The sequence below is a fragment of the Halteromyces radiatus genome (assembly GCF_025201355.1).
Source record: "Halteromyces radiatus strain CBS 162.75 chromosome Unknown BX664scaffold_9, whole genome shotgun sequence".
NCBI lineage: Eukaryota > Fungi > Mucoromycota > Mucoromycetes > Mucorales > Cunninghamellaceae > Halteromyces > Halteromyces radiatus.
In genome coordinates, this window is record NW_026251695.1 from 70,961 (window position 1) to 96,336 (window position 25,376).

The window sequence follows — 25,376 nt, forward strand, 5'->3', positions numbered from 1 at the left end:
AAGTATCCAAAAGAAGCATAATCAGTCGATTTATCTATGATAGCAATAAATGGAGTTCTATAATATGAAAAGAATCAGTCAGTTTATTTCTATTTCTTTGATCATCATCATTGTCAACATCATCACAATCTATATAATATGACGGACATCCAACTATCAAGTTCCCCGAGTCAAAATAAAAAAAAATCTGATAAAAAAAATATTGTCCCAGGTCCTCATTTTCCACCCTTGTCATATTACAACTTGATATCAAAAAAAAAAATAAAAGATATTTTGAGCCTTTTTTTTTATTATATTAAACTTTAGATGGAGCGATAATCTAATGATGACTGTATGATGATTATTGTATGATGATTGACAATTATTCACGAACATAGTGATGATGGTAATGATGATCAAAAGTTGAACATTATATAAGTAAAAGAGAATCTGATAAATGATTATACAACGAAATGGATTGGGCTCAGGTAGGTTTGGGGGCCCATGACTCATTTACACAATGAATTAACATTGGCAAGTACAATTGGCCAATAGGAAGCAGGAGATTTATCTGATGAATTTGAATCTCCCTTTTTTTCCAGAGATTCTGAAGTGTATAAGATCTGATAAGAATTACATCGCTCCATTTTTTTTTCTTAAGTCTCATCATCAATGATAAGAAGAAAAAAAAAGTGTACCTGTTAGATCTAATGAAAAAAAAAAACAAGTTCTACTCTTATTGATTTTACAAGTATCACGGAAGTTTTTTTTTTTTTTTATTATTATCATTATTATTATTATTATTATTAACATCACTAATATTTTTAATGCTATATATTAATATAATTTGATTGATGATTAGTATAGATTTTATAAATGAGAAGAAAAGATCTATGGATGAACATAAAAGTCAAAAGACCATATAATACAGTAGTAAAGTAATAGAATGAAACAATACATGTTTGATTGTTTGTTACACATTCATATTTTTTTTTTTACATGTTTGTGCGGTGTCTGAATACCAACATTCCCAACATGGAGGATAAATGAGGTTGAGAGGATGATGAGTTTGACGGAATATGAATCTATTATTTTTTTTTTGTCACATGGAAAGGTAGAGGAAACATGAGAAGTAAAATTTATGCCCTACCAAAAAGATGTACTTTTTATGGAACATGAAAAAGAAATGAAAAGAAAGGATGAAATTCAATTGTTTCATGATAAGATATATATATATATGTTTATACATTTCCCATATCATCTAATTATTAATATATATCTATTCAACTTATTGATACTATATATGATGAATGAAAAGATAATAATGATTGCCCAAGTAATGAAATGATCACATTAAAAATAATAAAAAAAAATAAAAATAAAAAAAAAAAAAAATAAAAAATGTGGGGCAATAAGCTTCCCAAAATGTGACCAAAGTCGATCAAACGGAGTATGAAATGTAATGAATGCACAGCTTGACTCTCTTCCCCATTGCCCCAAAAGAAAAAAGGGAAAAGGGGGAGGATTCCCTTTTTTTTTTCTTTTTTCTTTTTCTTTTCTTCAAACTTTTCCTTTTACTTAATACGCTTTATTATTATTATTATTATTATTATTATTATTCTATCTTTATCTGTTTTTATTTTCTTTTTCTTCTTCTTCTTTTTTTTTTATATACAAATATATATATTAAACCTACTGTTTGTTATTATAGACTATATATAATTATATATTGTATCAAACAATTATGACCATCTCTTCATCACAAATCGCAACATGTCGAAATACAATATATGAACTATCACCAACTTTACTACCAGAAAATATTGCTGGTCTTATCACTACTGCCTCATTAGCCACTCGTGTATCTTTACGTTGTTCCGGTTTAGTCATTGATGCTTTGTTTGAAGGGGCAAAATATGGTACTTCTGTATCACTAGGATTAGGTCGAAACGCTCTTACAAACGCCATATCAACAGCAAAACTAATTCATTCCTCAAACCCAGAAAATGATGATGATGATCAATGTGCTTCTACGGAAAGGTAAGTTCTTATTTATTTATTTTTTTCTTTTTAGTTTTTCTTTTTTTTTTTTTTTGTATTTTTTTGTATTTTTTTGTATTTATTTATTTTTTTTATTTTATTTAGTGGATTTCTTCAACTCATTGATAAATATACCGATCTTGGCGTTCATCTTATATCAAGTACATTTACACTAACTGAATTATTTGCTCTCTCTGGATTACAATTTACATCAAAAACAATCAAAACTGGCTTAAAGGTACACAAAAAAAAAAAAAGATATTATAGATTGGGTTACTCAATAATTTTCATATTCAAATTTAATTAGGCATGTGAAGAAACAGTTCGATTGATTGATGGTATTTTTGGCTCAACAGATACTTCCCGTGCTATCGCTTCCATCATCACTTTAGTTCATAGAGAACTTATGTACGATCCTGAATTTGAACTTGCTCAAATGGGTAAAATCGCCATGCTCGGTAGCCTTACCAAAGCTCTTACCGCTTTCGCTCTATTACAAACTGTCACTCATCACCGTCGTATCAAACAAGTTCAAACAACTGTTTTATGGCAAGGTCTTGTTATTGAAGAAGAAACAAATCAACAAGCTTTGGTACAATTGGATCACTCCCAACACATGAAACATCATCAACATACTCCTTATCAAATCACCGACGGCCGGAAAGTTGACACATCTACTTCTGATACAGCTTGTTGTGATACCGACAATCATAGTCAAGTTATACATGAACTTCAAGATATCTTGGCAGAAAATAGTTTGACTTCTGATAACAATAATAGTGCCTTATCACTTGTCTTGACAAGAAACAATACCGACTCTGACAATGATGAAGATATTGATGATCCTACTAGTATGTATGAAATTGTTACAACTACTCATCGTTCTACCATCAAAACAACTAGTATCCGACCTGTGGATCCCAATCGACCTGATCAATCAGCAAAAACAAAGTATATCACTTTAAAATCGGATGAAATGGATAAAGAATCATTTATTGCTGTTGTGAATGGAAATGAAGATTACACTGATCAAGTACCTGGCGTATGGGCGCGTTATCCTGCCACTGGAAAAAAGCAATCACATGCATTAGTGGATAACAGTATTCTCCTTTCAGCTGTTTCAAAAAAACTCACACGCAAGAAATTGGAACGAAAAGAATCTTATGGCTGGGAAAACCAAGATGGTGAACGGATTACGGGTAATCAACATCAACCTATTGGACCTACTACTACTATGACAAGCACTTCAACCACTCTTCTCTCTACAGCATCGTCATCGTCTACACATATCTCTTCTGAAGAAAAACAAGATAAGAAGTCATCATCACCTTCATCAACATCAAAAACAAGAACACGATCTTCTTCTTCTTCATCATCATCATCTTCATCATCATCATCCTCATCACCACCACCACCGTTGAAATCACCAAAGAAACAAAAAAGTCGTTGGGGATTCAGTATTGATAATATTCGTCAAAAGAAATCCAATTCAGCATCTTCCTTCTTACCGTTTTATCCAACAAACAAAAAATCACCTTCCTTATCATCAGTATCCTCATCATCTTCATATTCTGGTGCGAATCCAGCTAATCGTCGACGAAATTCTTCAGGTAGTTCTGCCTTTCCAACAATGACACCTATGACCAAAAGTACCAACAAACCAATGCGATTACATCGATCCAATTCAATCACTAGTATGGCATCTATTTCAAGAACAACTACAACAACTACTTACTCAACCACTACACCAACACTTACTCCATCATGTTCAACAAACTCTTTGAAACCATCAAATGACATATCTTCTTCTTCATCGTACAGCTCTTGTCCATCTTCACCACCATTACGACCCTCCAAGGACGATGCTGGCTTTCGTCGTCGAGTACGTGTCATCCGCTCCATGCCTGTCATTCGTCCTTCTGTACCTCGATCATTAAACCAAGAACCCGATCCACGCAATTTTCCTCGTCAACATATTATTAGTAATATTGGTCACTTTATGCGTTATGCCAGTGCTGCCTATGGTGAATCGTTTATGCGTGTTTTTGGTATTGGTGACATTCCGTCTGTTCTTCCTACATCACATCATCATCACCGAAATCATCATGCATTTGCTCATCATACTGGTGTCATGGTACAAGATATCCTGCTATCAAGCTACACTGATCATTCAAGTTTACTGAACATGCATCATCCTTCTTTACATGCATTGGTTCATTATGTGACCGTGGATCACCGAACGAAATCAATTGTATTGACTTGCCGTGGTACATTGGGGCTCAGCGATGTATTGACCGACTTATCTTTCACCTATACCGATTTTACCCTTCCGACGGAACCCAACAAACATTTCCAAGCACATGATGGTATGTTAGATGCTGCCCAACTTTTGGCCAAGGAAAAAGGAAAAGTATATCAAGCTATCCGTCGTGGATTAGAACAGTATCCAGATTATGGTCTTGTTTTATGTGGACATAGTTTGGGTGGTGGAGTTGTCAGCTTACTTGGTGTTTTATGGAGTCAAGATAGACGAAGTTTTTTGGATCAGGAACCTAGTGCAACGGTATCAGCAGCACTTACACATGATCCTGTGCCTTTTGTGACTTCTCGACCAAGTGGACTTCCTGCAGGGCGCCCAGTGCATTGTTATGTCTATGGTCCTCCTTGTGCTATGTCGTATGATCTTAGTCAATATTGTGGTCAAGGATTGGTAACAAGTGTGGTCCATGGCTATGATGTAGTATCTTGTCTTAGTTGGGGTTTGATCAAGGATTTGAAGAACGTTGCCACTAGTCTTCATGAAGAAAGTCATACAGCTGAAGCCATCATTAGTCGTATTATTGGAAGATACAATCGTCGACGTACAGAAGATCAACAACAACAGCAACAACAGCAACAAGAGGAAGAAGAGGATCAATGGTTATGGGCAACAATCAAAACCATGCGTGCCGACATGCGTGCCGATAAATTATACCCACCTTCAACTGTATATCATGTAGAATCTGTGCCTCAATTGATCCAAAACCCTATTCATCATTCAGAAACAGCCACCTCTACCTCTACCTCTCGACAATCACAACACCGCAAAGCCCATATGACAACCTTGACTTTATGTGATGATATCCAAGCTCGCTTTTCTGAAATCAATTTCTCAAGGAGTATGTTTGTGGATCATACCCCTACCCTCTATGAAAAGGCAATTCGAAACTTATGTCGTGGATTCTTTGGACAAGAAGGTGCTTATGAAAACACTTGATCTCTCTCTCTCTCTCTCGATCTTGTTTGGTATTTTTTTTTTTTTGTTTTTTGTTGAATTCTCCCTCTTCCTATTTATATCGTCTCTATATCTATATCTTTATACATATATTTTATTTATATCCCAAAACATACACCTTGATAGTTTAGTACTTTTATTCTATTATTATTTATTATTCATCCTTGTTCTTTTCCTTATATATCCCATTTCCATCATTTTCTATATATACACGAAAAAACCAATAAATAATCATTTAATTCTTTTCATGATATGTCTTTTTTTTTTTTTTACATTATCTATCGGTTGTTATGGAGACACTTTCTATCTCTTTTTATATATAGCACATATCTACGCAAAATATATACAAAAATCATTTGGAATCATGTCAAAAAAAAAAAAATAGATTTTATTTCAAGTTGTATCAATTATGAATAAAACTACAAAGAAAGGGTCTATTTCAAAAACTAATAATAGCTAACGAAATGGAGCAGTGGATGTAAAGTAAGAATCACCATCACCAGAATCAAGAGGAGCAAGAGGATGATGAGATACTACAGAAGAACCAGCCACAGTAGCATCAGAGACAGGAGGAGAGGTATAAGGGATCCGAGTGATGGCAGCGTCAATACTTCCATTGCGAGTCAATTGTCGTGCATTCAAAGTGGATTTTCTACGTTGTTGGAGATAAGCTTCTTGTTCAGTTTCAGACCGTCGATGTTCCAAAGCCAATGCCTTTTCAAATAATAAGTCAGGTAAAGTACAAGTTCCCAAAGCTCGTCGCATTTGTGTATTAAGATAACTAAGTCCAACTTGATAAGAAGCATTCATCCATCCAAACCCTTCTCGTGGTACAAATTTGAAATCGGTGCCCACATTGCCATATTCTACTTGTACTTTGTGTGATGAACTGACTACATCATATTTTTCTGGCACCACACCATTGAAATCTACAAATGATTTAGTAATACTATATTAGAAAAAAAAAAAAAACGTGAATACACATCCTATCATTATAATTTTTTTTTTATTTTTTTTGGGATTCTTACGTGTATAGCCAACGATATGCCAACCGACGAGAAATATCACGCATACCATATTTTTCAAAACCAACCCAAGCCATCATCTGATGAGGAGCCCAACCAAAAGGAAAATCCCATTGTCGATTCGGTCGATCCAACGTAATTTCACCACGTGAAGATTCAGTACCAGAAACAAGACCTCCAAGCACTTCAAATTTGTGTAAAGAATGAGACGCCATTCTCTGAGCTTGCTCTTCACTAGCACAGCCTGCCCACATCGTCCAAAATGCTGTAGCACTTTCATATGTAATTTGTTCTTGTCTCACCGTATCATAGTCGTAATAAAGATTGTTTTTTTCATTCCAAAGGTATTTGTTCATTCTATCTCGTCGTTGATTTGCCCGTGCTGTCCAATCCTTTGAGTATTGCGCCATACCATCAAAATCCTCCAGAATCCCATCCAGATAATCATCGATCGCATCCGCAATATCGGTTTCATACTTGTATAACAGAGAATTCAGATCCACTGTTGCCAGGTTTGCACATACTTTGTCAAATCGATAGGTTGTATCATGACCAGATTCACGCACTGCACGGTCATGTAAAAAATAATCATCCAGTTCTGGTTCATTGACTTGATCATTGTTATACATGATATTGAATTGTTCAATGGTAACATTATGCTTGCGAGCAAAAGGTGCAATAACATGATCGAAATGAGATGCTTCTGTTTCAGGAGGAATACCTTTGCCGTTAGGACGATAGCGAGAAAGCATCGTAATAGGGTCCAATCGAGGGGCAGACATCCATACTTGCCAATATTCCTTGATTGCAGATTTGAGAATGCGACGTAACCAAGCCTTGTTTTCTTGTTCATCAGCAGGATCCAATCGTTCATATACCTTCAACGCCATATCTGTCAAAAAAGGAGGTTGTGACCGAGTCAAATAGTAAGATCGATTCGCATTGAGAATCTTGCCATAATGCTTGATTTGGTATGCAAAATTTTCCACCATACTTTTGGCCAAAGCAACACGACCATCCACCAATAAACCTAGAGCAGCAAAGTAAGAATCCCATCCATACATTTCATTAAACCGACCACCAGGTACTACAAATAGTTCGCCGACCATTGTTTCTGTTCCATCAGCGGCCTTTATTTTACGCATTGCCAGAGTCAGTAAACCAGGTCGATCGTTGATGCCACGCACATAGTCAGGAGTGATGTCTTGAGGTAAATATTCAACTTGAAGATGTAATTGGGGTCGAGAGGAGGCCACCTTGCAATAAAAGTCGAAAGCATCAGGATCACCTCGAGGGACATATATAATAGGATGTTGTTGACTAGATCGATTCTTGGGATCAGGACAAATCACTTCCAAACTATCAGCATCAATACGTCGAGTTAATCCATCCCAAAAGTTGTATCGAATCATACGTGATAAACGGTCCACAGGATTTTCGTTCAGTCTAGCTTCATCTAACACAATATGTTTGCGTCCATAATCCTTTGCTAATGCTAGTTCTTGTAATAAATTGGCCAACATATAACTAAATATCGAATCACAAAAAAGTAACAAGAAAAATATTGGATGTTAAAAACGATCAAACATCTCGCCACAATTTCTCTTCCCCTGAATTCTAGTTTCATTTCAACTTACGTTCCACGTATATCAATTCTTCTATATCCACCAGAATCAGCAGTACCAAGTGTGAGTGTTTTTGAGCCAACATCATTAATTGTGATTTGGAAGTCACCATCGGTATCTTGTTCAAGTATACGTTGCAATGTTTCTTCTACATCCACCAAGAACTTTTGAGGTTTGTTTTTGTTGTCTAAAGTAAGTCAAAAAAAAAAAAGAAGTCAGATGACACAAGAGATCATTTAAATCATGTTAATATATTGTTATTATTTTTTTTTATGGTTTACCATGAGAGGAACGACGATAACGAGAAGCTTCTTTTTGAAAAGCCAAAGATTCTGGAGGGTATCTCTATATAAAAAAAAAAAAGTTGAAGATGAGCAAGTCTATTTGGATCTTTCATAAATGAACTTTACAATATAAGTTCTGGTTCGTTCTCTAGAGTTGTTTCCAGTTGTATAATATTTTGAAGGATGAGCATGAACATCAGAAGCATTGTCACCAGAGGTATCCGGGAATTCTGCCATGTTGATAATATATGTATTTGATTTCAAGTAAAAAAAAGTACAAAAATAAAAAAAATAAAAAAGAGAAGAAAAAGCTAAAAAAAGGTACAACCAAAAACCAATATTTTTATGGTGGCACGGGGCTTAAATTAAAAAGGGCCTATAGAAGCTAGCAATAGGTCAGCAGTGAATCAAAAAATTCATCTCCCCAGAACACAACCATAGGCTCATGTGGCTGTATCAATTGATCTATCTGATGACATACTTTTACCGATTTTTTATAGTTTCCTTTTTGTTCTATGGTAAAGAGGAAAGATCAAAATCGCAGCACTTCAAGTAGCAACAATCACTACGTCATTTCTTAGTTATTCTTTCTTTTTTCAGATATGACGAAAGAAAAACAGAATGATAGATGATGGTGTCACCAATGCGTAGTCTTAATCATCTATGCAGTCAAGTTAAAAAAAAAAAAAAAGGACATCGGAAATAGAGAAGTTCATATGATATAAAAAAAAAGAACTGTATTAAATAATAATGATTCCCTCTTTAGGGTAATAAAGCTACTATCAATGCTTTTGTTATTTGAATAAAGATATTGGATCATCCTCTTGGCGGACTCTATAAAGTGATTACATTTGACACTAACTGTGGAATTGGATTTACTTGACTGCTTGATCGTCTTGTTTACCAATTGGAGGTGCACTTTGTTCAGCCGAATGATGCTGTCCCTGTCGCTCAATAGGACCATTTAGGTTACTGATCATGAATGCTGCAAGCAGTTGAGCTGGTAGTGTGCCTAAGTCGATATTAGGAACTTGAGGTTGTTGCCGACGTTCATAAGTTAGTGCATTGGATTGACTTTTTACACTCTGATCATCTAATCCAGGCGATTGCTTCTTGTCGACGGGAATACTCATGACACGGAGACACAAAGAAAGGATTAATAAGACACGACACATAGTTGTGTTAATAAAATAATAAATATACGTATAGATAAAAAAAAAAAAGATTGTTTTTGTGTACTTTTTATTCTAATAATTTTCACTAGTTTATATAGGTTTGCTTTCTATAGTGACTCCTCCTTGGAGAAACATGTTTTTTTTTTCTTATCTACTTTGACTAAGGGATAAACTGCATAAACCCATTATACGGGTAATCCATGATCATGAAAAGTGTAAGACAGTTTAGCTATTGAGATCATCATTGTACATGACGGAAGAGATGAAAATGCGTAGACAGATAACCACATATTGTTATGTCTTTATTTCTATTATGCAGAAACAAAGGAGTTGCTAGCGCCATTCTTTTTTTTTAAAAAAAAAAAAAAAAGCGAAGTGATAATGAAAGTGTGATCGGTTTGATAGTAAAATTTACAGCGTCAAGAAGGCACATTCTACACAAATTAAACGCCAAATCGTGGAAGGTGAACACCGTTCATCATCATCCTTTATCCATCACCTTCCATTGTCCATCATCATCATCCAATATCCATCATCATCATCCAATATCCATCGTCATCATCCATCATCCATTATCCATCATCATCCATCATCCATCATCCATCATCCATCATCCATCATCCATCATCCATCATCCATCATCCATCATCCATCATCCATCATCCATCATCCATCATCCATCATCCATCATCCATCATCCATCATCCATCATCCATCATCCATCATCCATCATCCATCATCCATCATCCATCATCCATCATCCATCATCCATCATCCATCATCCATCATCCATCATCCACCCATCTTTAACAGCCATCATTGGTATCATCAACGGTTTCACGCTTTGCCTTTGTACTGAAATCAGCCGTGGTAATGTATTCCTTTCGTTAGTTCTTCCATCATTCTTGTCATCATATCGCTCTTATCCTCATTCGGACAACATATTTTGATTTATTACGTTGGTGACGAAACAAAAAAAAAAAAAAAAAAAAAAAAAAAAAAAAAGAGGACAACCGCGATGATTTACCATATATCTAGACTTCTGCAATGTCCAACTAAGCATGATAACAATGATCTAATGAAAGAAATGGTAATTTATTGTCATAAATCAAGAAATTCAAAACAAAATACATATTCATATATACAATTATAGGTATACTACACTAAACTAAAACTAATCATCCAAAATAGAGAGACCCTTTCCAAAATCCAGCATCATAATTTGTTTGTCTTGACCAGCACTGAAGATCCTTGACCGACTGACTAAAAGATTGAATATCCAACCAGAATGACCACTCTGAAAACTCAAAATGCACTGACGTTTCTTAAGATCCCATACTCTGATTGTCTTGTCGTAGCTTCCAGTCACCAAGATCTTGCCGCCTTCCATGATATCCATTGTCCGAATCAAACCATGATGACCTGATAGCGTGGCCACACAGGTTCCTGAGGCATAATCCCATACTCGTATTTTGCCATCTTGTCCACCGCTGTATACTAATCCCTGTTGTCCATCCGATTTCACACATGCCAATCCGTGTCGTTGTGGATCCTCCGTAACATGGTCTTGTGTAAATGTCTTGATACATTGGCCAGATCGTACCTGCCACACCTTCAACGTACCATCACCAGAAGCCGAAATCACATGATCCTTGTCGTAACAGTCCAACGCATTGACGGGACCAAGATGACCTAATAACCGATGCACCAATGTCCCCTTGGACGTATCCCAAACACATAAAGTATGATCACGCGATGCACTCACGTAATAATCATCATCCATCAGGCAAACATCCAATACACCATGCGTATGTCCACGTAAAACTTGTAAAGGTCGAAGTGTTTGTAAACACCAGAGAATACAGGTTGCATCAGAAGATCCAGAGAGCATTGTTTTTCCATTGTGAGAGAGAGAAAGGCATAAGACGCTTCCTTCATGAGCCGCTCTTTTTGTAATGACAATGGGGTTTGCTTTATGTTGTTGAAAGTGCCATATCTTGATCGTTCGGTCCCTACTACCACTGACAAGGTGATGACGACCCAGTCTTGCCATACAATAAATACTATCTTCATGACCTTGTAGATAACGAGTATCCACTTGGCCATCCAACCATCGGCGAGCTAATATACAGTGGTTACGATAAAGAGCCATATGATGTCGTTGTTGTTGAGGAGTTGTTACTGAGACTGGATAGCGCGTGCGTGGTGTGTGGAAATCTTGTGTGAATAACGTATACCAGATATGGTCATCTTGGCAAAGCTGATAGAAATAACGTGACGTACTGGAGAGCGTGAGAATAGAAGTATAATCCAAGTAAGCAACAATGCCTTGTATGATTTCAAGAGGTAAATAGAATGCGAAGTCTAAGAAAGAAAGAGAAGGAAAAAAAAAATTCAGAGACAAAAAAAAAAAAAAAAAGCTGACTTTGTAGTTGATGATTATTTTACCTTTTTCCAAATGGTCGATATTTGATTTGGCGCTTGAACGACGTCGTTGACTAGTATGTTGAAGTCGAAGTTTGGGTAAAAAAAAAGAAGAATCAACTAATCTTTTCTTTAAAGGTTGTGACGGTATAGATGCAGAAGAAGACCTCCTTCTTGTTGGATTCAAACGTTTTGTTGTAGTAGTGCCGTCTTTCTTACTGATAATGGCGATATAAGTGGGTATACTGTCATCCTGCTGTTCGTTGATACTAAGAGAACCATGACCAGTGAACAAAGTAGCCAAGTGTATCATATTGAAATAATAATGAATAACAAAAGAAAAGAAATAAACAGAAAAGAAATACTAAAAAAAAAAAAATTGGAGAAAAAAAAAATACATTATATAGCGTGAATTTTTATACTAGTTTCCCGTAACCTTATTTTCCCCACTCTCGCTCCACATCCAATCAGGCCAATCAGCAGGAAGTGTCATTAACAACAATTCATAATCCGCTGCCCAGGAAAAAAAAGGGGGGCATACAGAAATAAAACATAAAAAATTCCCTATTTTCATACAAGCCTATTCATATGATAAAGTAGAAATGGGCTGATAAACTAGGAGGACAAGGGGAGAAAAATAGAATAAGAGAAATGATCAATCATTCTGATACACTCTTCCATTTTTTTTTCTTCTTCGTTAAAGTAGACAGATGAACGTGGGACCTGAACAGAAAAAAAAATTGAAACATGACGAATAAATCAAAACATCGTTCTTTTCCGTGAAGATCCCTCTTTGTCCTGTTTTGAAATTAGCGTCTTTTTCAAAAAAAAAAAAAAAAAAAAAAAAAAAAAAAAGAAAGATCAGGACCATATCCATGTGACGTGATGCAAAAGCTTAGTCTTGATACTTTGCTCCCGCACAAATCATATGAAAGGCACGGATAGTAAAATGGATGAATCATCTATTTCCCGTCAGTAAAGTGGATGATTGATGTGAGAAAGTTAATTGATGATTTCTATAGTGATAGATAATAATTGATGATTAGCCAAATAATCATGATGATGAGGTTGAGGTATTGATTCCTTTTTTTTTTTCTTGTTTGATGATTTACCTACATTCAAAAATGGGGGATATGGATAATATTTTCTACTTTCCCACGGATTTTGATACCCAGACAACTGTCATAATGATGTTGATACGATTCACCTATACACACACACACACAGAAAAAAAAAACATCGTTATAAAAGTACAGATGGGTAAACATTGAAGGGAAATGAATCATCGACAACAAATGATGACATAAGTAATATATATCTATAGAAGCAGAGAAGATGTGTTCATCTTTTTGGAACTTAAAAAAAACCATAAAGCACCGATGTTCATAGTTGGATGGCGCACAGACAAACAAATGACAGAATTAAACACATCCATATAAACAATGCTGATCCATTCACAAAAAAAAAAAGCAAGATCATAGAAGAATCAGGTTCCTAGCGCCTTTTTTATTATTATTATTTCTTTCATCAATGGCAAAACAATAAAATTCATACATATATAAAGGTGGGGTAGCTATTCATCATGAATATAAAAAAAAAAAAATAGATATGAGGGTTGGATGTAAAAGGGAAAAAAAAGAAAAGTAAAATAAACAAACAAATGATGAAAAAGAAAAAAGAGATACAAGTGGATTGAGGGTGAAAAAAAAAAATAAAAGAAAGAGTGGGGCATGAATAAGGTGATTCAACTATATCTAAGCTTCCATCTTGAAGGTAAAGTAATCAGGATCAAAATGATGTACACGCACATAACCATCTTCACCACCACTAGAATAACTATATAAAAAAAAAAGAAAAAGATGAGTCACATGATCAACATGATCATTTTTATTTCCCTTCTTTTTAATGTTTACCTTTTTCCATCAGGGTGTACAGCAATAGTATTGATAGGACCGAAATGACCACGTACACGACCAACTTCTTCTTCCAAGATCTTGTGATAGAAACGACTTTCGAATTTACCGGCACGAGCGGAAGTCATGGTGACGTTCATGGCATCTTGACCACCACCGACAATAACGAATTCTTGGAATTTGGGAGTCAAAGAGGCAGAATTAAGGGGTGTATCGGTAGAAAAGGTCTTCTTTTGTTCCAAAGTGTCAACATCAAAGATCTTTGCAGTTTTGTCCTTAGAGGAAGTAATGAGATAAGTACGATCAGGACTGAATTGTAAATCAGAAATGAGTTCATCATGAGGCTTGATAGACTTGAGTTTTTCATTGGCCTTCCAATCCCATTGACAAAGAGATCCATCTTCATGACCACTAATGATGTATTTGTTGAGGTATGTCCATCCTGCAACCACTGCCTTGGCATTACCTTGTTGGTTCACCAGTTGTACAAGAGGTTCACTGGCTTGTTGAGCATTCACATCAGGATTCACAGGTAAGACAGTGATAGTACCTGCATAACCCATACGTTCTTCTGTCACACACAAGATCATTGTATCGTCTTCACTAAATTCCACACGCTTCACTGCTGTCTTGAATTCCCAAGATTTGAGGCATCGTCCCGTTTGTACTTCCCATAACTTGGCTGTGTTATCTGCTGAACCTGTCACTACCATGGTTGAAGTAGCTTTATATTTGATCGGTCGTATATAATAATAATTATAAAAAAAAAAGAAGATAAAGTTGAGTCAAATATACATAAAACAAAGAATCATATACTTACAGTTTACATCCACAGTCCACACACTACCAAGGTGACCATTGTAGGTACCAAGACGTTCACCATTATGTGAATACCAAACATTGCAGACCTTATCCTTTGATACTGAGAATAACAAATCACCTTCACGGTTGTACTTGATTTGGGTCAAAGAACGTGTATGACCTTGTAGTAAAATGGGTCTCATGATGGTAAAGCTGTATGATATAAAAAAAAAGAATGGAAAAAGAGATCTACTTTCAAAAAAAAAAAAAAAATAAGAAAAAAAAAGCCCAGCCAGCCGGTCAGTCAGAAAAACTAGAGGGTAAACAACAAACAAACAAATTTTTTCAAGACTCCGCAGTGGACGACTTTTTTCGCAGCAGTAGGATGAAAAAATCAAATCCATTATGAATTAATATCAATTACTATTTGAATAGAGTGAGTTATGATGATGATTATTCTTCCAAACCCTTCCTTTCCTTTCTAATCATTTGGAGACGATGTACAATAGGCGATAATATTGGGCTAGTCTTTCTTACATAATAGTCTTTTTCTTTCTTCTTTTGCATCTTGCCTCCGTTTATCACTAGCTAGAACATGTATTATGAGAGTGAGAGGGGCTATGATGAAGATATAAGGGGTCCATTTGACTGACATAAAAGTCCAATCAATATCAATCCAAGCCATCCATTCTCATCTTGTCACACAATCATCCTACCAAAAAATCATCTATCCATCACCTTTCATTTTCTACTTTTATGCATAAACTTTTTTTTTTATTCGGATAGACCACCACTACTTTTTCTGTCAAAAAAAATATATCATATCCAACACTAATAAAGGGATAAAGAAAAAAAAAAAGATAAATAAAGAATATAAAAAAACAGGAATAGATACAAAAATAAAGAGGATAAAAAAAAATCAAACTATGTGCAAAATGACAATAGATGAAGAAATGTAAAACTAACAAAAAAAAAATATAATAATAAAATGACAAATAGTATAATCTAACTAGGAAGTTTCATCAGTTTCGGTAGTAGTAGTAGTAGTAGCAGCAGCAGCAGCCTTTCGTTTTTCTTCAGCTTGACGATGCTTGGCTTCACGTTCCTTACGTTTGACGAGTTCTTCCTTTTCATATTCATAGAGTTCGGTCAATTCATCCTTGGCAGCGGCAACATCCTTCTTGCGTCCACGGATTGTAATGGTATCTGGATTTCCACCGGGAATAGGGCTTTCATCACCATTGACATGTTGACCTTTGGGGAATTTGATGAACACAGAATACTTATCTTCCAATTTCTTGACATAACGACCATTGGGACCAATCAAAAACCGATGGAATTCCTTGGGTACATTCAAATTCGAAGTCACTTGATCAGCTAATGTAGCCACCAAAGCTGATACACGTACCTTGGCTGCTTCCACATTCACCTTGATACCTTGAATCACCACCTTGACATGTTGATCCTTCTTCTTGCTCTTGACAGCTTCAAATCCACCATCATTCACCTTGTTATTATCTCCAATATCAATCTTCACACCCAAATCTTCCTTTAATTTATTGATGTTAACTCCAGATTTACCGATCACATGAGCAGAGTAAGCAGCTGGAATGGTGAATTCAGTTGTATAAGAGTTGACAAACTAAATAAATAAATAAAAAAAAAAAAGATAAGAAATTATATCACAATCATATCCATTTTCTTTTTTTAGACTTACTTCTTCATGTTTGGCAGCTTCATAAACCTTTTGAATTTCATTGATGGCATGCTTCACTTCACTATTCAATCCACGCACAATAACATCATCTTCTTTGTCACCACCAAAACGAACAGTCACTGTAGTTTCATCACCACCGAGAATAGCATTCAAAGTTGTACCCTTGGGACCATTGATGATGGGGTGGAATTTGCTAGGAATAGAAATGGACTTGCTGACAATATCAGAAGAGTCGGCGGCAATCTTTTGTAATTCAGTAGCAGCAGCCTTGAGAGCATCTTGAGGAGAAACAGATTCACCGTCCTTCTTGCTATTTTCAAAAACCAAAAGTATGACAGAAGAGTCTTCTTTTTCTTCAGGGAAAATAACGGCGACATCGTGGCGAGACTTGATACCTTGTAATTGTCGAGCATGACGCAAATGGATGTGACGATGCAAATGAGAGTCAATGTTGACAGTAGTGATGTGTTCAGGTACCAAGGAGCGACAAAGATCATACCCAGCTCTGTAAGCTTCTGTGGCGTCTGTTTCATTCTTGCTAACAAATTCTAAAGAGACTGATTTGGTGAGTTCTTGACCACGAGGAATACCCACTTGGACATGATGTTCATTTTCAATCGCCTTTAAACTATCCTTGTGAACCAAATAGGTGATAATATGTTGACCATGTTGTAAAGGATTGGTAGCATTTTTATGTAAATCGGCCAAATCGAGAGCATTGACATGGACAGCACGAGCCTTTTCCATTACCAAAGTAAGACCATTGATCAATCTTTGTTCAGGTCCACGGATCGTCACGTTTTCGGAGGGATCGTTGAAAGGAGGTAATTCCACAGTACATCCTGATTGTTCCAAAATTTCTTTGACAGTAGCACCATCCTTACCAAAGAGATACTTGTGTTGACGTTTTGGAACGCCAATGGCAGCCGTACGAGTAGATTTTTGTAATTCAGCATAATGAGATTCCAAAGCTTGTTTGGCCAATTGTAATTTTTCCTTATCACCTGTAATTGAAATAGCATTGTTGACTTGATCACCTGTTTTGATTTCACCCACATTGACAAAAGGAGGCATTTGAATCTTGACATTGAGTTCTTCTTCCAAAGCCTTGATAGTAGAGTTTTGAGGACCAGCAAGGAACAAATGGAATCTAGGGTCAAATTGATCGATTTTCAAGGTTTGTTTTGCAGCCTGATATCCAAAATAATAATAATAATAATAAATTATATTAGTTTCCAAAAATGACACTCTATTTTTTTTTATTTTTATTTGTTTACCTTTTCACCCACAATTTTTTCAATTTCAGCCTTGGCAATCTTGATTCCAGCCACGTCCCCGACAACGGTAATATTGACAGTATCATCATTTTCTTCATCCTTGATTTCATCATCCTTACGAGGAGGAATATTGATACGAGTACCCGATAAGTTTTCGATTTGTTGAAGTGTTTTTCCTTTGGTACCAATAATAAAACGACGAGTAGAGGCAGGAACAGGAATTTCCACCGTACGCTATCAAAAAAAAAAAAAATGGTTAAGATTGATTATAATTTATAATGTTATTATTATCACGTACCTTCACAACTAAACCAGCTACCAATTCACGCTTAGCCTTTGCAACATCAGCTGTCAATCCTTGAATCAAAAAAGTCGTTGTACCAGTACGATTGGTAGAAGCAATAATATTTGTACCAGTTCTATTAATGACTTGTTGGATAACATCAGCAGCACTCTTGAAACCCAAAGGCTTGTTGGATTGGTTGGCAATTTGTTGGTTAGCGGGTAATTCCAAAACATCAGTGATAGAAGCACCAGAAGAAATAGTACCATTATTACCAGTAGTACGTTTCTTTTGTTGTTGTTGTTGAACTACTGGACGAGCCTTGACGCGAGATGCAGCAGAAGACCAACCTGAAGAAATGACAGGAGGACGAGGAGCACCTGAAGATAAAGTAGGAAAAGCTGATTCAGAAGATAAATCCAAGTTGCTTTCTTGTTTCTTCTTATTTGGAGTAACGTTGGTAGGTTTCTTTACAGGTTGACCAATGGGAGTAGGATAATCACCAGCAATAAGAGGTTCAGCAAACATGGAGTTTTCAACAACAACAGGATCATTTCGGCTTGGTACAATAGGTTCTTCTACAAGAGAGTCAGACTTGGCTTGAGCATGTAAACGAGCCAATTGGGCAGAAGGAGGAAGATCAGAGACCTGTTCAGATGAATCCATAATGTGACAAAAAAAAAAGAAAAGAAAGGGGAGAAAGGGATCAAGAGGGTTGTAATAGTAAAGGTAAAAGAAAAAGAGAGTAAAGTGAAAATATTAAAAAAAAAAAAGAGAGAATATATGTTTTCTTTTTTTTTCAATAATTCAATGTTGAATGATTGGCTTTTTTTTTTTGGATGGGTGAAAAAAAGAAAAGTGTAAAAAAAGAACGAACAAGAAAGAAATAGAAAGAATGAAGATGTTTGAACACAAAACAAGATTTAAACGCCGATGATATCGATTGGGTTAAGGGCCGAATCGCAACGTCTTACGTGTGGGATCAAATTATTTCTGTATTCCTCTTTCATTCACATTTTATACCAAATTTCATGCCTGGGAGCCTTCTTGCTCATACAGTAGCTTTGGCTATAGTGGCTCAACTTGTCAATCACCTTGTACCTGATTCGTACATGGTATGTTATTTTATTTCTATATTATTTATATTATTACTAGAAATAATAATAAAAAAAAAAAGCTTGATATATTATTTAATGATATAAACCTGTCTCTTTCCTTTTTTTTTTCTTTTTCTTTTTCTTTTTTTTTTTTCTTTTTCTCTTACTTGCTTATACTATAGGATGAAATCTTCCATATACCTCAAGCTCAACAATATTGTCAAGGTGATTATGTAACTTGGAACCCAAAGTTAACGACTCCTCCTGGTTTATATATAATTAGTCTTGGTTTGAAAGGTATAGGTGATATCTTTCATCTTCAAAACTTGTGTTCAATTCAAGGATTACGCGCTACCAATTTGATATTTGCTTTTTTACTTTATTTTGTCCTCAACTCTTTATTATTTCAACTCCATCCTACTACATCTTCTTTTCATCGATCTTTATATGCTCTTATTCTATCTTGGTTCCCTGTATCCTTTTTTTATTACTTTTTGTATTATACTGACACTGGTTCCACTCTGTTTGTTCTACTTTCGTACCTTTCTGTCAAGACCGAAAACTATCTTTTGGCTGGCTTGGTAACATCACCTCCTTCTCTTTAGAAACGATTCACCTTTTCTTTTTTTTAACAAATTGTTATCTTATTTATTATAGATGAGTGCTGTTGCTGTTGGTTTTCGTCAAACCAATATAGTGTGGACATTCTTTTTTATGGTTCTTTCTATTATTCAACTTGTACCGTCAACTACTAGCAACACACCTTCAACATCATTATACAATCCTATATACAGCAATATAGACTCAGTCTTCAATAGTCTTTTCAAATCGATCCTCAGTCTCTTGTTATTGACATTGAAAAACATATTGTCGATCGTACCACGTTTATTGACATTTTTGGCGACTTTGATTGGTTTTTGTGCGTTCTTGGTCCATAATGGTGGCATTGTATTAGGTGATAAATCAAATCATCTGGCTGGTTTACATTTCCCTCAACTATTTTATTATATTTCCTTCTCGTCCTTCTTTGGAGCTCCCTTCTTATTAACATGGTCTCGCGTAATGTCATGCATCAATATCGTGATCGGATGGAATACCAAAAGGTAAATTTTAAAAAAAAAAAAAAAAAAAAGGGAAGGCTATTTATCTTGATATTGATGATGGTCTTATTACATATATATATATATAGTTTCCTATTTGGATTAAGCTCTTTGACAATCATGGTTTATTTGATTCGACATTATACGTAAGTGATGAACACACAAAAAAAAAAAAAAAAAAGAGGTAGATGACCTTATTCTCTTTATTATTTGATTAGCTATGAGCATCCATTCCTGCTTAGCGACAATCGACATTATACCTTTTATGTTTGGAAAAGAATCTATCGTCGTCATTGGATGGTGCGGTATGCTTTGGTACCGTTTTATGCCATTTGTATGAAATTTAAGATGATGATTTTAGGTAAAACATGAAAAAAAGCAGTATCTGCATTTCTTATTTCAAAAAAAAAAAAAAAAAAAAAAAGATAATAATGTTTTTTTTTTTTTTTGATGACAGGATCTCATGTGTCTTTATTATGGATGTTGGGTTATATGATGACTCTGTTGTTAACCTTGGTACCTTCTCCCTTGTTAGAATTTAGATATTTTATCCTTCCCTTTTTATTCTTTAGTCTTCACCTTCCTCCACCTTCTACCCCACTAGCTATTCTATCCACTCTTGTATTTTATGTTTGTATCAATGTTGCTACATTATATATATTTCTCTACCGTCCTTTTATTTGGCCACAAAATCCTGGTGAATGGCAACGATTCATGTGGTAATGAATAAAACATTCTTTTTAATTGACTATGGCATTCGAATAGGAATTTGAAGTTGATTTTGTATAATGTCGTATAAAAAATAACAGAATATAAAAAAAAAAAAAAAAAAAAAAAAAAAAAAACAAGGATATGATTTAAAAGATGAATTTTATTTATATACAAATGATACTAAAACTACAATGATAATCTAAGACTAATGTTATGTCCCTGTTGATTGTTGTTCTTCTAACTGCCTCTGTCGTTGAAGTTGTTCCATCACTGCTCGTGTCAAAGACGAGTTTGATCTGCCTGTCAATCTGAGCGTTGATGATGACGATGATGATGATGATTGTTTTGATGTTGAAGGGATGATTTGGGAAGCCACATAATTGTCATTTGATGAAGAGGATGTTGGTGAGGATATGGTTGGCATCGATATCGTTGCTGAAGTATCGGTATTATTATTGTTGTTTGTGGTGATAGTAGTTGGTGATTGTTGTGTTGGTCTAGTGATAAAAGTCAAAGGTGGTGGTGGAGGATAGGTTCGATTGGGTTGGTTGAAATGTACAGCTGCCCAAGTAGGATACTTCTTTTCAATGTCAATCAAAGTGGATTCCAAAATCTTGATCCGTTCCATGCAAGTAAAAGGTTGTGTAGGGTGTTGTTCAAATTTGACATTCAAATGTGCCTCCAGATTACCTAGTCGTTCTTCCATATCCGCAGTTGTTGGTTGTTGTGGCTGTTGTTGTACTTTTGTTGCTGAGGACGAAACAAGCGATCGAGCCAAAGGACCATCTTCATTATTGACAATGTCGAATTTCATTTGAATATTTCTATTTATTTCACGAGCATCCGCCCTAGCACAGGTCACGTCTTCCCCTTTTGGATCAGATCTGTTCAAGAATTCAGCTCGATTGCTAGCATCTACATCATGTTGCTTGGCTTGAATATAAGTATTGATACGTTGTTGTACTTGACGATTGCTTGCTCTGATTTGTACTTGTTCAGGATCCATACTTTTGGCAAGTGCTTCATAATCCATCTTGGTGTCATCGTTCTTGATGTCTGTCTTGTCATCACTTTCTGTATCATATGTTTGTCGTTTGCGTTTCTTTGGATACAACAAATCTTTACTTTTTGAAGATTCTTCCGATGGGTCCAATAAGAGCTCTTCTTCTGCATTGACGTGTTGTTCTAAGGCCAACAAGAGTCGTTCTACTAGAGATTCCAATGCTTGTGGTAATTGAGATTGATGGTATCGAGATAATACTAAGAGTTCAGTATCAAAGCATTGTTTTGTTTCGTCTAGTCCAATAGCACCTAAAAAAAGGGAAAACTCTTTTTGCCACGAAACAGATAATGATTCTTCAGCAGCAGAAGTGATAGTTGTAGTATTGTTAGTAGAAGGAGAAGGAGGTGTGGATATGGAAGGTGAAGATAGATCAGTAGTAGAAAGATTAGAATCAGGGAGTGGAGGTACGACAGAATTCATAGAATAAAATAAACTAAAAAGAAAAAAGTAAAAAAAAAAAAAAAAAAAAAAAAAAAAAAAGGATGTTTTGTCAAATTTTTGAGGTTCCGCTTCTTGGTGTGCAATTTAAGGATCTAGGAAGCAGATACAGTTTCTTTGGTGATGGAGTAAGTCACATGGTAACAAAGGGGTAGAAAAGTAGTAGTTAGTTTCTCTATATCGTCAACCGATGGATGATCCGATTGGTAGAGCTTTCTTCATGAAATCGAAATCATATAGTATAATGAACTGAGGTGTCACATGTTTAGGTGGAAAATAAAAAAAAAGGATCATCAAAGCGACTTTTGTATTTCTTTCTCGTTGAACTTTTTCTTTGTTAGAGCCATCAGAAAGGTGAAAAAAAAAAAAAAAGATTTTACATTCTCTTTTATTATTATTTATTATTGAAAAAAAAAAGATGATTTGACCCTATGATTAAATATTTTAGTATAGTTTATCCAACATCACCGTTCAATGACTAGTTTTTCTATCTATTCAACGCTTTATGTGATATTATATCTTGTTTTTGTACAAAATCCTTCTCTTATCCATTCTTTGAAACCAACACCTCGATGGGCAAATAGTAAGTAATCATATTTATATTTAAATCAATATTGATTATATTATATATATACAAGGTTGCATATTATTATCAGGATCATTAGTATGTTATGGTGGTGAACAAATAGGTAATACATTATCCAATGAGGTATTTAGCCTAGATCTATATCATCCATGGGATACCGCAGAGCCTTTATGGGAACAACTTCAAGTAGAACCACCTATTTCGCCTAGAGCTTATTTTAGTTCGGCACCTTGTTGGAAACAAGGCTTCATCATTAATGGAGGCATCACCAATGATTATGCAACTTCAATCAATTCAACTTATTTGTATGATAGTGAAAAGAGAACCTGGATTATGTCAACTCTTAGAAGTTCTTCCATTTTTCCTCCAAGGTAAATCATTATAATATGTATCATCTCTCGTTACTTGATGTATTTATATATTCTTTATTTTTTTTTCGGATATTGTCTCGGTATAATCATCATCGTCATCATCATTATTATTATTGTCTTTTTTTTTGACTGATTGGTTCAAAAAAAAAAAAGAAAACAACATACAGCAACTTCAGATTATCAAGGTCGAATATGGATGTGGGGTGGAGTCAGGTATGATTATCTTTGATAAATATTATTAACCTTTTTTTTTCTTGGAAAATGAAAAAGAAAACTATTTGCTAGATTGATGATTTGTAATTTCCCTAGTTTTTAAACCCTGTTTAGTGACCCATCTACGTATCATGGAACAACATCCACTTCTTATTATACTATTTGGACCGTATTAGATACCAATGTAAGTCAAAAAAAAAAATATTATATATATATATATATATATGTATTGTGTGTATATGTATATATCTATTCATATTTCCATTTATGGATATCTGTGATAACAAAAAAGACCTGGGCTTTTAGTATACCTGTCGCACATAGCTCAAGTCCAGCTCCAAGGATCGATCATACAGCAACTTTGATCACAAATCAAGAAATCTTGATCATGGGAGGTGTCGTTTTTTCTAAAAATGTTACTGATCCCTTGGGTGGTCAAACTTTGCTACCTGTATCCATGAATCAACTCTTATTATATAACACTGCTACTGGCAAATGGAAGAATTTTACTGCTGGCGGTAATATTCCTGCTCCTCGTCGTGGTCATTCCGCTGTCTTACGTAAATCATCATCATGTGTTTCATTTTAAAAAAAAAAAAAAAAAAAAAAAAGAAGAGAATTTTTATTTTATTTTATCTTCATTAGATCCAGATAATGATAGTATCATCGTTTTTGGTGGAGGTACTCCAGGTAAGGCAACATAGTGGCGGTACTTCAATATAAAAAAAAGATAAAAAGGACCCTTTTTTTTTAATTTCTCCTCCTTTTTTCTTTCTTTCTTTCCTTATTCCTATCTTTAAAGATGACAATCAAGTAATGCTTAATGACGTTTTTGTTCTTCAACTCGAAAACCTGCAATGGAACTCACCTTCAATTATTGGTGTTCCTCCAAAACCAAGGAAATATCATCAAGGTAACATTAAAAAAAAAAAAAAAAAAAGAGAGAAGGGAAAAGACGCGTATAAGAGGAAAAGAGAGAGCGGAAGAGAATGTATTTTTGACTTATATGATTTTTTTTATTGCTTTTTATTTTTAGCCAATCTCATGGATAATCTGATGATAGTGACTTTTGGGTTTGAGAAAACGGGAACCGGTTACAACGATGTAAATATTTTGGACACAAGGAATTGGCAATGGATCACCACTTATACACCGAACCTGGGCTGGTTATCAGGTAATATTTCATCTAATAGTGGTACGGCAAGAAACAGTAGTGGTATCTATAGCAACCCGTATGCTGGCAATCAAGATCCGAACTATCCAAAAGGTACTCCTTATGCTTGGGACGATCCAAACTCTTCTTCAGGTGAAGATCCTGAAAGTCATGAAGAAAACAACCCTACAGAATCAAAAATCAAGGCAGGTGTAGTGGCTGGTATTATCAGTGGAGCTGTCGTTGTGGTAAGGAAAAAAAAATAAATAAAAACGATAATGATGATATATATTAAATGTTATTAATATATATTTAGCTTGGTGGTGGTATCTTTTTTATTGTAAGCAAGGCTCTTGGACGACAACGACATTACCTGCAACGGCAACAACGACTACAAAAACAACAGCAAGATCAAAAACAGGATATACTTCATAAATTGGATTATAAGCACAATAATATCATTACTTTGGCCGACTTGGGTGACATGTCTATGATCAAGCCAGATAATCGGTCCTCCTATGCCCATGCTTATGATGATGGTGAACAACACAAACCAAATGAACATGAATGTGGACAAGAACAAGATCATACCACTTTAAATGATGATTCTCCCCGTTAGCTTTTAGTCCTGATATTATTGTTATTATTGTTATTATTATTACTATTATTACTATTATTACTATTATTATCCTTCCTATTATTATTATTGTTAGTGTTTAATCTTAGTATTTTTATTAGTACCATTATTATCTTTTCTCTCTCTCACACTCCACCTTCCTTCCATTTCTTGCCCTTCATTATTGTCACTTTGTATATGTCCATTTCTT

The 25,376-nt window shown here is 35.0% G+C and overlaps 9 protein-coding genes across 9 annotated transcripts; 3 read left to right on the top strand and 6 right to left on the bottom strand.

The window, feature by feature from the left end:
- Positions 1 to 1,579: 1,579 nt before the first annotated feature.
- BX664DRAFT_302795 (uncharacterized protein) lies at positions 1,580 to 5,275 on the top strand (the record flags this gene model as incomplete). Its single annotated transcript, XM_051542449.1, has 6 exons — positions 1,580 to 2,019; positions 2,125 to 2,257; positions 2,327 to 2,573; positions 3,963 to 4,538; positions 4,593 to 4,880; positions 4,920 to 5,275. The coding sequence occupies exons 1-6, from the start codon at positions 1,724 to 1,726 to the stop codon at positions 5,273 to 5,275; spliced, it is 1,896 nt and encodes a 631-aa protein (XP_051396468.1). The 5' UTR covers positions 1,580 to 1,723.
- A 307-nt stretch (positions 5,276 to 5,582) lies between these two features.
- BX664DRAFT_341377 (trehalase-domain-containing protein) lies at positions 5,583 to 8,523 on the bottom strand. The gene is made up of 5 exons (XM_051546981.1): positions 8,354 to 8,523; positions 8,225 to 8,288; positions 7,956 to 8,130; positions 6,322 to 7,845; positions 5,583 to 6,242 (listed from the first exon to the last, which is right to left on the bottom strand). The coding sequence occupies exons 1-5, from the start codon at positions 8,462 to 8,464 to the stop codon at positions 5,750 to 5,752; spliced, it is 2,367 nt and encodes a 788-aa protein (XP_051396469.1). The 5' UTR covers positions 8,465 to 8,523; the 3' UTR covers positions 5,583 to 5,749.
- A 579-nt stretch (positions 8,524 to 9,102) lies between these two features.
- Positions 9,103 to 9,402, bottom strand: BX664DRAFT_352917 (uncharacterized protein; the record flags this gene model as incomplete). Its single annotated transcript, XM_051547692.1, has 1 exon — positions 9,103 to 9,402. The coding sequence occupies one exon, from the start codon at positions 9,400 to 9,402 to the stop codon at positions 9,103 to 9,105; it is 300 nt and encodes a 99-aa protein (XP_051396470.1).
- Positions 9,403 to 10,479: 1,077 nt separating this feature from the next.
- On the bottom strand, positions 10,480 to 12,282 carry BX664DRAFT_388744 (WD40-repeat-containing domain protein). Its single transcript, XM_051549490.1, has 2 exons — positions 11,851 to 12,282; positions 10,480 to 11,766 (listed from the first exon to the last, which is right to left on the bottom strand). Exons 1-2 carry the CDS (start codon positions 12,137 to 12,139, stop codon positions 10,577 to 10,579), a joined length of 1,479 nt encoding a protein of 492 aa, XP_051396471.1. The 5' UTR covers positions 12,140 to 12,282; the 3' UTR covers positions 10,480 to 10,576.
- A 980-nt stretch (positions 12,283 to 13,262) lies between these two features.
- On the bottom strand, positions 13,263 to 14,797 carry BX664DRAFT_361924 (WD40-repeat-containing domain protein). Its single transcript, XM_051548273.1, has 3 exons — positions 14,560 to 14,797; positions 13,740 to 14,463; positions 13,263 to 13,662 (listed from the first exon to the last, which is right to left on the bottom strand). Exons 1-3 carry the CDS (start codon positions 14,741 to 14,743, stop codon positions 13,581 to 13,583), a joined length of 990 nt encoding a protein of 329 aa, XP_051396472.1. The 5' UTR covers positions 14,744 to 14,797; the 3' UTR covers positions 13,263 to 13,580.
- Positions 14,798 to 15,296: 499 nt separating this feature from the next.
- On the bottom strand, positions 15,297 to 18,690 carry BX664DRAFT_286121 (uncharacterized protein). Its single transcript, XM_051541699.1, has 4 exons — positions 17,833 to 18,690; positions 17,535 to 17,768; positions 16,258 to 17,448; positions 15,297 to 16,182 (listed from the first exon to the last, which is right to left on the bottom strand). Exons 1-4 carry the CDS (start codon positions 18,481 to 18,483, stop codon positions 15,550 to 15,552), a joined length of 2,709 nt encoding a protein of 902 aa, XP_051396473.1. The 5' UTR covers positions 18,484 to 18,690; the 3' UTR covers positions 15,297 to 15,549.
- Positions 18,691 to 18,820: 130 nt separating this feature from the next.
- Positions 18,821 to 20,769, top strand: BX664DRAFT_341382 (asparagine-linked glycosylation 10). The gene is made up of 6 exons (XM_051546982.1): positions 18,821 to 18,932; positions 19,097 to 19,495; positions 19,572 to 20,017; positions 20,104 to 20,160; positions 20,233 to 20,375; positions 20,472 to 20,769. The coding sequence occupies exons 1-6, from the start codon at positions 18,849 to 18,851 to the stop codon at positions 20,735 to 20,737; spliced, it is 1,395 nt and encodes a 464-aa protein (XP_051396474.1). The 5' UTR covers positions 18,821 to 18,848; the 3' UTR covers positions 20,738 to 20,769.
- Positions 20,770 to 20,907: 138 nt separating this feature from the next.
- Positions 20,908 to 22,246, bottom strand: BX664DRAFT_341383 (uncharacterized protein). Its single transcript, XM_051546983.1, has one exon. It carries the CDS (start codon positions 22,206 to 22,208, stop codon positions 20,937 to 20,939), a length of 1,272 nt encoding a protein of 423 aa, XP_051396475.1. The 5' UTR covers positions 22,209 to 22,246; the 3' UTR covers positions 20,908 to 20,936.
- A 454-nt stretch (positions 22,247 to 22,700) lies between these two features.
- On the top strand, positions 22,701 to 25,168 carry BX664DRAFT_361928 (uncharacterized protein; the record flags this gene model as incomplete). Its single annotated transcript, XM_051548274.1, has 8 exons — positions 22,701 to 22,809; positions 22,883 to 23,183; positions 23,511 to 23,580; positions 23,689 to 23,956; positions 24,042 to 24,086; positions 24,199 to 24,309; positions 24,433 to 24,797; positions 24,866 to 25,168. The coding sequence occupies 8 exons, from the start codon at positions 22,701 to 22,703 to the stop codon at positions 25,166 to 25,168; spliced, it is 1,572 nt and encodes a 523-aa protein (XP_051396476.1).
- Positions 25,169 to 25,376: the final 208 nt, after the last annotated feature.

Excerpts from the sequence above, each read along its gene's own strand:
- BX664DRAFT_341382 (XM_051546982.1), top strand. The coding sequence starts at position 18,849 with ATGCCTGGGAGCCTTCTTGCTCATACAGTAGCTTTGGCTATAGTGGCT. Across the intron at positions 19,496-19,571 it reads ACTATCTTTTGGCTGGCTTG|ATGAGTGCTGTTGCTGTTGG; the intron begins GTAACATCACCT and ends TATTTATTATAG. Across the intron at positions 20,018-20,103 it reads ATCGGATGGAATACCAAAAG|TTTCCTATTTGGATTAAGCT; the intron begins GTAAATTTTAAA and ends ATATATATATAG.
- BX664DRAFT_341383 (XM_051546983.1), bottom strand. The coding sequence starts at position 22,208 with ATGAATTCTGTCGTACCTCCACTCCCTGATTCTAATCTTTCTACTACT.
- BX664DRAFT_341377 (XM_051546981.1), bottom strand. The coding sequence starts at position 8,464 with ATGGCAGAATTCCCGGATACCTCTGGTGACAATGCTTCTGATGTTCAT. Across the intron at positions 8,289-8,353 it reads AACGAACCAGAACTTATATT|AGATACCCTCCAGAATCTTT; the intron begins GTAAAGTTCATT and ends TTTTTTATATAG. Across the intron at positions 8,131-8,224 it reads TTATCGTCGTTCCTCTCATG|ACAACAAAAACAAACCTCAA; the intron begins GTAAACCATAAA and ends GACTTACTTTAG.
- BX664DRAFT_361924 (XM_051548273.1), bottom strand. The coding sequence starts at position 14,743 with ATGAGACCCATTTTACTACAAGGTCATACACGTTCTTTGACCCAAATC. Across the intron at positions 14,464-14,559 it reads GTGGACTGTGGATGTAAACT|CTACTTCAACCATGGTAGTG; the intron begins GTAAGTATATGA and ends TCAAATATAAAG. Across the intron at positions 13,663-13,739 it reads GTACACCCTGATGGAAAAAG|TTATTCTAGTGGTGGTGAAG; the intron begins GTAAACATTAAA and ends TTTTTTATATAG.
- BX664DRAFT_388744 (XM_051549490.1), bottom strand. The coding sequence starts at position 12,139 with ATGATACACTTGGCTACTTTGTTCACTGGTCATGGTTCTCTTAGTATC. Across the intron at positions 11,767-11,850 it reads TATCGACCATTTGGAAAAAG|ACTTCGCATTCTATTTACCT; the intron begins GTAAAATAATCA and ends TTTCTTTCTTAG.
- BX664DRAFT_286121 (XM_051541699.1), bottom strand. The coding sequence starts at position 18,483 with ATGGATTCATCTGAACAGGTCTCTGATCTTCCTCCTTCTGCCCAATTG. Across the intron at positions 17,769-17,832 it reads TAGCTGGTTTAGTTGTGAAG|CGTACGGTGGAAATTCCTGT; the intron begins GTACGTGATAAT and ends TTTTTTTGATAG. Across the intron at positions 16,183-16,257 it reads AAGCTGCCAAACATGAAGAA|TTTGTCAACTCTTATACAAC; the intron begins GTAAGTCTAAAA and ends TTATTTATTTAG.